We start from the raw sequence: 13,023 nt of genomic DNA, 5'->3' as shown, positions 1-13,023 counted from the left end.
AGAAGGTAAATCCATAAGAAACAACTAAAATTTTAAAGTCGTTGCCTCTGAAAAACAGAAAATGGGAATGAAAACTAGGGTGGGTTTTTCAAATATAAATTATTTACTCATATTAATACATACATAGCTTTTTAAGCCATGGATATGTAATACAATTGATCCACAGGTCTTGCCAATTGAAGAGAGTGGAAAATATTTGGGGGAAAAAGTAGATGGTGTGTCTGTACTGATTATGTTCAGACTTTTTCTTGTCATGATTCCCCAAACAACATAGTGTAACAACTATTTACACAGCATTTACACTGTATTAGGTATTATAAGTAATCTAGACATGACTTAAAGTCTACAAGAGGATGCACATGGATTATATGCAAATACTGCATCACTCTATAAAGGATTTTTTTTTTTTTTTTTTTTTTTTTTTTTTGAGACAGAGGCTGTCTCCCAGGCTGGAGTGCAGTGACATAATCTTGGTTTACTGCAGCCTCTGCCTTCTGGGTTCAAGCAATTCTCCTGCCTCTGACTCCTGAGTAGCTGGGATTTTAAGTGCTTGCTACCACATCTGGCTGATTTTTGTATATTTAGTAGAGACAGGTCTTTACCATGTTGGCCAGGCTGGTTTCAAACTCCTGGCCTCAGGTGATCTGCCTGCTGTGGCCTCCCAAAGTTCTGGGATTACAGATGTGAGCCACCACACAAGCTTGTATAAAAAATTTGAGCATCCACAGACTTGGTGTCTGTGGGAGATCTTGGAACCGATCTCCCACAGATACCAAGGGACAAGTGTACATTACCTTATTTTTCTAATTGTATTAAAGGTCTGAGCACCAGGGCCATTCGAGATAAAAATTAAAGCCGCTCTTAATGTTCAGAATCCTAGGTGTCTCTAATTAGAAAGAGGAAATAATTTTATTCTTGGATTAGCTGGCACTTCCTCTGCCCAATGTCTTATCATTCGTTCAGGATGATAAATTCCAAATAAAACACCTGAAACAAGCTTAGAGTTCAACCACACTCAATGAGAACTTGCCACATGATTTCAAGTTTAATATTTCAAAAGTGAAATTTTTGGCAAGAAAAGCTATTTAGAAAGCTTAACAATAATGGTTACTATTACCATTAACTATAACAGAATAGTAACAACGGAGTAATGAAAATGCATAGCTAACGTCCAATTCTGTGAGGTATGTTCCTTTGTTAACCCCCATAAAGAATATACCCATCCTAAAGAAAATCTTTGATTCTAACAAGTGAATGTTATGTGTTACGTTCACTTACAATCAACAGACATTAACACTGCTATAATTTGATAGCCAATTTTCCCCTTTCAACTAAGCCAATGTTAAAACATACCTGAACTCTGAATCTCCAAGTTGATCCAACAGGAATACCAGGAATAGGTCCATAATGATTAGAAGGGACAATAGTACATTCCCTTGTACGACCAACACAAGCCATTCCCTAAAAGTCACAAAACAAACTTTGAGAATCAGTTATATTAAATTTTAATGAAAGCCCCTAATTCTCATGAGATGTGAATAAAATAGGAACCCAATTGTTTATGTAATTTAAATACCACTGATACTAATAAATGATATTGTTTAATTTTTTATACCATTACTACTATTGATATTAAAACATTATATATTATAACTTGTTACTAGAAAGAAAAGGGGAATTTCTTCTTTACCCTTCCCCAGTCTCTCCGGCTTTCAGTACTAGCTGATGGCATCTTTGCTTTCTTTTTACTCATCTTGAGTCTTTCACCAGCCTTTACAACTTCACTGGAATCAGTTTTACAGGAAGGACAATACCTTTAAAAGAAAAAAGAACAAAGAAATTTTCACAATACCATATTTAGGTTAGTAACAGAATATTAGCTTTCCTATGTTAGAACAAGTTTTAGGATGCATTATTTGGTATATATTACAGAGCTTTAGCTGGCATTAAAATAGTAAACTTTCAAAATACATGGTTAGGCTGGCTATAAAAATATTCTTGTCATTCCTTTAGATAACTTCAAGATTTTATTATAAATCCTCAAATTCAGTTCCAAATTCAGACAAAGTTATGAGATTCAAAATGATGCCATGAACTCTAATTGCTAACTCTGAGAACAGAAACTTGAAGTTTCTGTCACTATAACAAAAGTAGCTAGATCTTCATAGAACATTCAACTGTGTGACAGATACATCTCCCCATCTAAATTGATTATTAGAATTCCCAGAGAAAAATGGTAGTTTATATAACCAGTATACAGGACTTCAAGAATGTTTGTTTATATTAACCTTATTGATAGCTCAATGTTAATTCCCTATGCTCACTTGTCCTTTAGCCTATTTGTAATTGATTACACTACTGTAACTTGTATTTTATAAACTGCCTGGAATCTTTTCTAAAAAGCAAGGCGTATGTCTACAAAATGAGATGAGGTTATTCTTATGTCACCAAGGAATGGACGCTTTGGGAATACCCTAACAAAAATCTAATGACCACCGCCCAATTAATCTTAAATTTCTTTGCCCATACTTTCTATTTCACAATTACCTATTCCATGTAGCTTTTAGAGCAAAGAAGAGTATGCGCACAAGTCAATCCAATTATGAGATATTTTGTTGAGCACTATAGGAGAAAAATTTAAATAATTCAGTCCCTGATCTTGAGTAAATTATGTTTGAGAAGGCACTAAATACTATGAATTAAGTCCTTTCTAGTTGGGAAATCAGGAAGGCTTCCAAAAATAAAGTGTCCTAAAGAAAAGCTGTGTTTTATCTGATGGGCTCATCTTTATAACTAATTTTATTAAAGATTCTGTGATTTAAAGCAAGCATTATCTGTTTGATGAGAAAATTACTACAGAGATTAAATATCCAGACAACATGATTTGGAGAAGCAGAAAAGATTTACGGTTAAGGAGTTCCAGATGAAGTGAAAGACCTTGATATGAATGCAGAGCTATACTCTAGAGCAGGCGTCCTCAAACTTTTTACACAGGGGGCCAGTTCACTGTCCCTCAGACCACTGGAGGGCCGCCACATACTGTGCTCCTCTCACTGACCACCAATGAAAGAGGTGCCCCTTCCTGAAGTGCGGCGGGGGGCCGGATAAATGGCCTCAGGGGGCCGCAGTTTGGGGATGCCTGCTCTAGAGTAATATAAGATAGTCTTCGAATTATATCATCCTAAAGTTGTCTCTGGGATTGATTCATTCCTTCAACAAGTTTGTTCAGAACCTCCTATGTGCAAGGCACTATTTTGGTCCTGGCGATAAATGTTTGTGATAAAAGTGTTTGTACATAAGTAGTTAAGAAAAACCAGTACATAGAAGCAAAGAATTTCAGAATGTGTTAAGTGGAAATAGAGCAGGGTTATGTGGTAAGAGTAACCAAAACAGTATGCTTCTTAGAGTAGATAACCCAAGAAAAGCATTCCTGGCAAAGAAACAGTTAAGTGCAAAGGTCATCAGAAATAAAAAGAAATCGTATGTTTTGAGGAAGATAAAGTGGGTACAGACCAAAGTTAGTAAGCAGATAGACTAGTGATAAGCAAGGGAAGTCAGAGGGTAGACATGGGCCAGGTCATAAATGGTTAGGGCTTAGACTTTTATTCTAAGTGAAATAGGAGGACATCAGAAGGTTTCAAACAGACGAATGACCTAATTTAGGCCTTTTAAAGATTATTCTGCTGCAATGGAAGAAAGGAAGCAAAGACACTAGTTAGGTATCTATTACAGAAATTCAAGGAAGAGATGGCAGTTTGGGCTGGGAGGTGAGAATGGAGAAACATTATGCACCATTAAAATCAACTGATGTAGAGTATATGAAAGAACAAAAGAGGAATCAAGGATTAGGTTTGGCTTTTTGGCATCAACAAATAGATAAAATGATTAATACTATTTACTGAAGACTGGGGGAAGAGCAGGATTTTAGGGAGTTTGTGGAAATCAAGAACCCCATCTGGACTAATTTTGTGATGCTAACCAACTGCATATAGGAATATAAAGCCCAGGGGGATTAGATATGAAGACATAAATTCAGAACTATTAGCTTGATATTTAACATCTCATGGTTGGACGAGATCATCTAGGGAGCAAGCATAAAGAGAAAATAGGCAGTGCTTTGTGGAGGGACTCTGAAATCTGGTAGGTGAAGGGAAATGTTAACAAGAGACTAAGAAGAAAAGGCCCGTGAAGTAGGTAGAAAAACAGAATCATGGCTGGGCACAGTGGCTCACACCTATAATTCCAGCACTTTGGGAAGCCCAGGTAGGCGGATCACCTGAGATCAGGAGCTCAAGACCAGCCTAACATGGAAAACCCCCCATCTCTACTAAAAATCAGCTGGGTGTGGTGGCACATGCCTGTAATCTCACCTACTAGGGAGCTGAGGCAGGAGAATCATTTGAACCTGGGGGGCAGAGGTTGCATTTCCACCATTGCACCCCAGCCTGGTCAACAAGAGCGAAACTCTGTCTCAAAAAACAAAACAAACAAAAACCCACAGAAAGCCAAGATCTTAAGATCTCAAATCTCTAATACAGAGCAAGGAGCTGAGCAGTTGAGTAAGGAATGAGAATTGACCCTTAGGTTTATACATAAAATGTGTCTGTGAACCTGACATAAGCAGACACAGTAGAAGGAAAGCCAGACTGGAGTGCTGAAGTATGAATAGGAGAGGAAACGGAAACAATTAGTAGAGATAGCACTTGACAATCTTTGCCATGAAAGAAGCAGAGAACGGGGTAGATAGCTGGTGAGAGAAATGGGTTCAAGGAAGGTTAGCGTGTATTTTGCAAATTAAAGAGATTCTAGAAGGCTAATGAGAATAATTTAGTAATGGCAACTTGGGAGAGGAATTAATTGCAAAGGTGAAGTTTCTGGAAAGACTATGGACTGTGAGAGCAGGTGAAAGAGTTCGTATTTTAGAAAAGCAGAAATATGTCATCCATTGAACAAGAAAGAAGAAAAAGACGAGATTTTAGAGGAAATAGTTATTAGTGACGTAAGATTCAGAGTGATCAAGTGAGGTAGTAGTAAGAGGTAAAAGAAGATACATCCTTTCCTCCTTTCTCTCACCTCCACAGCCTCTGTCATAATACAGCAACCACCTTCCCAACAGGTTGATGAGAGATCAAAGCAACAATCTGTTTTTTCATACTGATACCAACTACCCACTTGTGACATCAATTATTTCTGACTGTTATCCATCTTCCTTAAAAGCACACAGTAACAATATGGCCCATAGTTTAAAAAGAAAAAAACTCCTTAACATGGTATTAAAAGGTTCAACTTTGGGCATATTTCCCCCAGTCTCTTTTCTAATCATTTCTCTTTGTAGTTATCGCTACTCCACTGGAGAGTAACAGACTTTGGCAAGTATAATTGCTGCCTTGTTCTATGTATCAACGTCATAGGATTAAATACAGTAATCCATATAAACCACTTCGTTAGTGTTTAGTAAATATTAAGTACTATTATAGAACATAACAAGAGTATCCAACATAGTTGGGGGTAGAGGACCATCCATAAAGGATTACCAGAGGAAGTCACATTTAACTGAAAAGCTAAAGGATTACTATCATCTTCAAGTTAAGCAAAGAGGATAATGCTTCCAAGATGAAAATGTGTCAAGTGTGACAACCTGAAAAAGAACATCGTTTAAGGATTTGAAAGATACTGAATCTGGCTAGAGTGTAGAGTATTTGGAGAAATTAAAGAGGAAAATGGTAAGAGATATAGCTGAAGAAGAAACTAAATATTACACAGGGTCCTCCAGTAAGGCAGCATAAACCTTCTGAAGCAACAAAGTAACACAATCAGATTTGCATTTTTGAATGAACACAGATTCTTATATCGGAGAAGGAACTGAAGGGATTAAAAAATGGGGCTAGAGATGGTTCAGAGATTGTTACAAAATATTTGTAATTGTACAGAGATATAAATGCTAGGTAACCACTGGTCACAACATTTTAAGCACTTTTATATTATGTACCTTTAAAAATCTATTTTAGGTGGTTCAAACACCTATTTCATGTTTAATTATTTACCTAACAAGAACAACAACAATAAAAACCTGATAATCATACCAGTATTCCTCTTCTGGGACTTTATCCAAAGGTGGATTCAGGCAGTAAATATGATAAGCCACATTACATTCATCACATAGAAGCTGCATGTTGGGTTCATGTTTCCCACCACATACACGACAGGAACAAGAATGGCATTTCTTATCCGGGTCTCCACCACATAGGTCACATTCAGGGTCATTTCGCCCTATTAAGAACAAAATTATAGCAAGCCTAGTCTTAAAACAATTTTTGTATCTATGAACCTCATGAAGAAAACAGCTAGTTTTTTTTGGTTTTCTTTTTGAGATGGAGTCTCACTCTGTCACCCAGGCTGGAGTGCAATGGTGAGCTCTTGGCTCACTGCAACCTCTGCCTCCTGGTTTCAAGTGATTCTCCTGCCTCAGCCTCTTGAGTAGCTGGAATAACAGATGCCTGCCACCATACCCAGCTAATTTTTGTATTTTTAGTACAGAAAGGTTTTCACCATGTTAGCCAGGCTGGTCTTGAACTTCTGACCTCAGGTGATCTGCCCACCTTGGCCTTCCAAAGTGCTGGGATTACAGGTGTGAGCCACTGTGCCGGGCCAGCATACAGCTTTTCCAATGAGAAGAAAGGATACAGAAAAAAGAATCAAGGGTGAGGCTTTAAGAATAAATGCCGGGCCGGGCACGGTGGCTCACACCTGTAATCCCAGCAGTTTGGGAGGTCAAGGTGGATGGATCACGAGGTCAGGAGTTCAAGACCAGCCTGGCCAATATGGTGAAACCCTGCCTCTGCTAAAAATACAAAAATTAGCCAGGCATGGTAGTGCGCACCTGTAGTCCCAGCTACTCGGAGGCTGAGGCAGGAGAATTGCTTGAACCCGGGAGGTGGAGGTTGCAGTGAGCTGAGACCGTACCACTGCACTCCAGCCTGGGTGACAGAATGAGACTCAGTCTCAAAAAAAAAAAAAAGAATAAATGCCTAATACTCATCCTAGACTTATTGAGTCAGATTTTCAGGAATATGGCCCAGGCATATGCCAGTGAAAAATTTAATGGTCAGCAAACATGAGGACAGGTTATACTTTTGCCTTAAATTTCTATACATACATATACAGATCCACAGTTCCCCAAATGTGTACCAATATACCCAAGGGCAGTGTAGTGAAGTAATTGGGGCACCAGAGTATTATCTGAAAATTTCAAAGGAAATATACTTTTCTTTTGAGGCAGGGTCTCCCTCTATTGTACACGCTAAAAGTGCAGTGGCATGATCCTAGCTCACTGCAGCTTCAATCAACCTTGATCTTCCCACCTCAGCCTCCCAAGTAGCTGGAACCACAGGTGTGTACCACATGACTGGCCATTTTTAAAATCTTTTTGTGGAGATGGGACCTCACTATGTTGCCCAGGCTGGTCTCAAACTCCTTGGCTCAAGTTATACTCCTGCCTTGGGCTCTCAAAGTGCTGGGATTACAGATACAAGCCACCATGCCCGGCAGAAACACGATTTGTCTGACAGTTATTTGGACCCAACTACTTAATAAACGGAACTGTTAGGCATCTCTTTTGGTTTATGAGTGCCAAGAAAAACCTACTGAGACACTAATGGCTCAAAGAGCCAACAAAGTCTGAGAAACTATGGGTAAGACCTTAGGTAGATACTTAATTCCATTCAGAGAGCTACAATATGGTAGGCCTTTAACTCCTATGAGACTAGGAACAATAAAATGTTCAGTGTTGATAAGGATATGAAGAAATAGGCACACGGGTGAAAATGCAAATTGATAAACATGTAACAGGCCATTTTACAATACTCAGAAAAACATAACTTAGATTTTCAGCGTTAGAGTCTTATCACATTTCTTATTACTCTTCTGTGGAGGCAGAGTGGCTTATTCAGTTGGTGGGTTTCAGCTATACATCTAGGTATCTAATCAAAAGGTTATAATCATGAGGGATTTGTTCTCACTTTCCCAGTCCACCCCAACCAATGAAAACAGTCCATCTCTCCTGCAGATACAAACCTTTCCTTGAGGTGGCTGTACTAAGCTAGTTGGCAAGCCCACTGTGGTTTTCCTACAAGCTATGCCACCAAGCTACTCTTTATCAGTAACTGAGGTTGCATTTCTAATTCAGTTAATTTTTTGTCTTGTCAGCTGGTTCAGAACTCTCCTAAGAGGTACCCTTTATTAACCTCCTTCTAAATCGAGATACCTTTTGCCAAAGCATTCCCTTAATCAATGTATACAAAAAAGTTTTGCATAATTCTTGTATACAAAAGTCTTACACCAATATTCACAAAATCGTAACTTACTTGTTAATGAAAAGGGAAACAGTTATATTTTATTTAAAAAAGGTAAATTTACAAGGGTAAAATATCCATGTATATTAAATTCAAAAATGAGGTGATGGAACCTATTTTTTTAAACAATATTAATTGTATAAATAAACAAAGAATTACATGGTCATAGGAAGATGTCTGGAATGACATACATTATTAAAAAGATTGCCTTCTGGGAGTTCAATACTGTTTGAATTTATATAATTGTGAGAAAATTCACCATATCAGAGCTGATCTAGCAATGTGAGAAAAACGGGAACAGTACCTGACAAGTGAGACAGGGAAGAAGTATTAAGGCTACTGATTTAGTACTAACTTTGATTGATCTCTGCTTATTCTTGCAAATTAATCAAAGATTACAATTTTGTTTCTCTTCCACTAAGGTGGCTATGACAACAAATAAGCAATGGAAATAGAACAGTCCCAAAATGTCAAAGGCTTAGATCTTCTGGATTGAAGAGTGATCTGACCAGTGGTAGTCTGCCTTGGAAATGGTTTTTTTACATACAAGTTCAACAGGTGGCTTTATCAAGATTGGCCTTACGCAGAAGAGAGAACAAATATATCCACATACACTGAGAGTGGAAGATGGTAGAGAAAGATGCCAGAAAAATCTAGTTATCTTGGTTTTGTATTGTGTTTTACTGGGAAATGATGAAGTCACATTAAGTAGGTTTGTCATGCCTTAAGGTTCTTAATTCAGATCCAGATATATTGAGCACTGTAGCCTCAAAACATGAGAATGGCCTAGTCTGGTAATCTGGAAGTCTACTTACTAATTTGTCACATCTTGTCTTATTCTAACCTTATACAATTGTGGTAAAAAGAGATTGGGCAGGGCCTGTTAGCTTTAAACACTTCTTTTCCAAAACATATTAAGCACTGACAAACGGCATAAAGTCAACAAACTACGCATCACAAAAAAAACTTAGGAGGGAGCATGAGACACAATAATCTATTTCGAAATATAGCAATTAACTCTTCTTACTAGGCCAGGGCTCGGTGGCTCATGCCTGTAATCCCAGTACTTTGGGAGACTGAAGTGGGTGATTCACCTGAGGTCAGAAGTTCAAGACCAGTATGGCCAACATGATGAAACCCCATCTCTACTAAAAATACAAAAATTAGCCAGGCATGGCGGCATGCGCCTGTAATCCCAGCTACTTGGGAGTCTGATGCAGGAGAATTGCTTGAACTTGGGAGGCAGAGGTTTCAGTGAGCAGAGATCGTTCCACTGCACTTTAGCCTGGGCAACAAGAGCAAAACTATTTCAAAACAGAAAATAAAAAACAAACGAAAAAACCCATCATGAATGAAAAGACCAAAAATCTAATCCTATCTCTGTTACCAAATGTTTTAGATAATCAAGAAAAATCATAAAATGGAGAGATACAGCTGTATTCTAACCTTCTACTGTTTATATATGCGTCATTGATTACCTCCTAGAAATTCAGGGCTCAGTCAGCACTGTAATTCTCAGGCTTTACTGGTGTAAAAATAAATTTCATTATTAAAAACTAAACTTGCATGGCTACAAAATTATAGAGAGAATCTATAATCTATAACAACACAGGAAACAGGAGAAAACCCATCAACAGATAAAAGATAATGTGTATACATATACAACAAAATATTATTCTACTATAAAAAATAATAGAATCCTTTCATTTAGAACATGGATGAAACTCTAGAACATTAAGTGAAAGAAGCCAAGTACAGAAGGACAAATGTGACACTTTCTCTCTCGGATGTGTGAGCCAAAAAAATTGATCTTGCACAGGTAGAGAATACAATGATGGTTATCAGAGGCTGGGAAGGGAAGTAGGGCAGGGGATAAAGAAGGGTTGGCTACAGGGTGCAAAAATATAGTTAGAAGGAATAAGGTCTAATATTTACAAGCACAATAGGGGGACTACAGTTAACATTTATTGTATGCTTCAGAATCACTAGAAGAATAGATTTGGAACATTCCCAATGCACACAAAAAGTGTCAATGTTTGAGGTGATGAATATCCCAATTTCCCAGTTTTGATCATTACACACTGTATGCCTGTATCAAAACATCACATATACCCCATAAGTATCTACAATTATTACATATCCATAAATATTTTTAAAATAGAAAAATAGCAATTAAATATCAAGATAATATATTTCTTTAAAAATACGATTTTATCATTTGGGAAAAAAATTACAACAAAATTAATCTTAGATCTAAACTGTTGTTTTAAAAATAAATTCGTATGGTCTACAGTTTTATACTTCGAAGTTATTCACTGACCAGTAAAAATAAAGTTCAATCATGTACAATACATGTAGTCTAAACCCAAAAGCAAAAATCCATACTTAAAAACTTTCCATCTGCAAACGAAAGAGGATGGGCTCCAGGTTTCTCAATCTTGAAGATTTCATCTACAGATACTATCTTGCAGTCATTTAATGTTCCTTCAGAACCTCTGTTTAAAAAAGAAAGAAAGGTTAACTTCTGCCAGCAAAATCTAAACTATATACAAACAACAATAGTCAATTTAGAACCTCACTGTAATCTGCCTATTTATAAATTGAGATTAGAGCTATTCCAATCATTCTGAATTATTGTTTTCAATAGTAGGAAAAGTACAATAGTGATTAGTTAACATTCAAAGTTAAGCGTAACTTTAGGGTAATATGAGGCCAAAAAAAAAAAAAATACACACTTCATTAGATTATCTGGTAAGCAGTGGCTATCTTGTAAAGGACTAGATAAAATGGTACCTTGTCAATTAAAATGCAAGATTTAAATATACTTCCTGTGCAGTATTAAATCTGTGCAATATTGAACCTTTCTATTAAAAAAAAAAAAAAGGTAAGTTTTCTGTTTGTTTTGCCCTTTGGTAGAATTTTAACATTTTTTATGTAAGCAATATATTTCCATATACTTTTGTGAAAGTGTAATTACATGGGATAATTCTGTAGAACTTATTTAAAAATCTACAAAAAACGAATTTCCAATAAACATAATAAACTTCTGGACAAAAATAAGATGCCCTTTTTATAGTCTTTCAAATACTAAATCATACTTGTCAGGAGCAATTCATATTTGTTTGTATATACTTCTTCAAAGTTTCCTACTATGGCTATGGATTTGTACATTTCTCTATTTATTTATTTATTTATTTATTTATTTATTTATTTATGAGATAGAGTCTCGTTGTGTTGCCAGGCTGGAGTGCAGTGGTGCAATCTCAGTTCACCCAATCTCATGGGAGGAGTCTCTACCTCCCACGTTCAGGCAATCTTCCTGCCTCAGCCTCCCAAGTAGCTGGGATTACAGACCTTCGCCACCACATCCAGCTAATTTTTGTTATTTTTAGTAAAGAAATAGTTTCACCAGGTTGGCCAGGCTGGTCTCAAACTCCTGACCTCAGGTGATCTACCCACCTCAGCTTCCCAGAGTGCTGTGGTTACAGGCATGAGCCACCATACCTGGCCTATTACTCCTTCTAATCTGTTGGCTCCTGCTTTATATTTTTGATGTTATTAAGCACCGATTTAAGAAGCCTAAATCTTATTGAATATTTATCTTCAGTAATGCATTCTCAATCAAAAGTCTGCTTTCTTTTGGTTAGCACTTGCCTGAAGACTTTTTCCATCCTTTTGCCCCTTTTTTAAATACTTTCAATGTCAAATATATATAAATGCAGAAATGGATAGCTTAACCAATAATCACATGCACACCCTTTGTGACCTGCAACAATGATATAAGACAGAGGAACATCAACTACCATAAAGGCCCTCCCACTGACAACTTCATGTCCTCCCAAGATTTACAGTTACCTTAAATTTTTTTCATGTCGCTTGTCTAACTCCCTAAAACACAGTTTGCCTATGTTTGAAGTCTCCAACCTATAAATTCACATGCCATCTCATTCCTCCTTGAAATATGTTAAGAATCCCATTTGTTGTATAGTGTTTTTCACAGTCTTGATTTTTTACCTTTCCATTCCCAAAGTATGGTTTAAACAGTTTTTTCTGTCATTCATATTTCTTGTACATTGGTAGTTGATCTTAAGTCAAAAAACTTTAAAGTTTTATTAGAACTTGGTTATGCCAATTCATTTATGTATTATCTATGGCTGGTTTCATGCTGCATCAGCAGAGTTGAGTAGTTGTGACAGACCATCTGGCCCCCAAAGGTTAAACTATTATTTACTATTTGGCTCTTCATGGAAAAAAATATTGCCAACTCCTGGGCTAAAGACTCAATCAGATTTAGGTTCATTTAGGTCTATTTCCATCAGGAAGCACCTAGTTATTTGTCTCTTTTCCTCTCATGATGGCAGCTACTACATTAATTCATTGGGGATTAAAAATTGTGTTGATATTCCATTCTATCATTCCCTTCTCATCTCATTTACTTGGCATCAACAATTCTATAGAGAAATTACATCATTAACTAGTTGGTGACGCAGTGGTATAGTTCATGTAACAAAGACAGATAAAATGCTTATTTAGCAGTTTTAAAAATAAACCATGCTAGGCGGGCTCAGTAGAGACAGAGTTTCACCATGTTGGCCAGGCTGGTGTAATCCTAGCACTTTGGGAGGATGAGGCAGGTGATCACGAGGTCCAGTTTGAGACCACCCTGGCCAAC

The 13,023-nt window shown here is 37.0% G+C and overlaps 1 protein-coding gene across 2 annotated transcripts in view; it reads right to left on the bottom strand.

Moving 5' to 3' along the window:
• Positions 1 to 13,023, bottom strand: part of UHRF2 (ubiquitin like with PHD and ring finger domains 2) — a 93,074-nt gene that overhangs the window by 25,347 nt on the left and 54,704 nt on the right. For both annotated transcript variants that reach the window (XM_010338771.3, XM_003928173.4), the window contains 4 exons: positions 10,737 to 10,846; positions 6,084 to 6,270; positions 1,691 to 1,814; positions 1,354 to 1,461 (listed from right to left, as the gene is read on the bottom strand). In XM_010338771.3, the coding sequence (XP_010337073.1) occupies positions 1,354 to 1,461; positions 1,691 to 1,814; positions 6,084 to 6,270; positions 10,737 to 10,846 (529 nt within the window). The remainder of the gene's footprint in view (positions 1 to 1,353; positions 1,462 to 1,690; positions 1,815 to 6,083; positions 6,271 to 10,736; positions 10,847 to 13,023) is intronic.

The sequence above is a fragment of the Saimiri boliviensis genome, chromosome 2 (genome assembly GCF_048565385.1).
Source record: "Saimiri boliviensis isolate mSaiBol1 chromosome 2, mSaiBol1.pri, whole genome shotgun sequence".
In the NCBI taxonomy this organism is placed as follows: domain Eukaryota; kingdom Metazoa; phylum Chordata; class Mammalia; order Primates; family Cebidae; genus Saimiri; species Saimiri boliviensis.
This window is presented reverse-complemented; position numbering and strand designations above follow the sequence as displayed.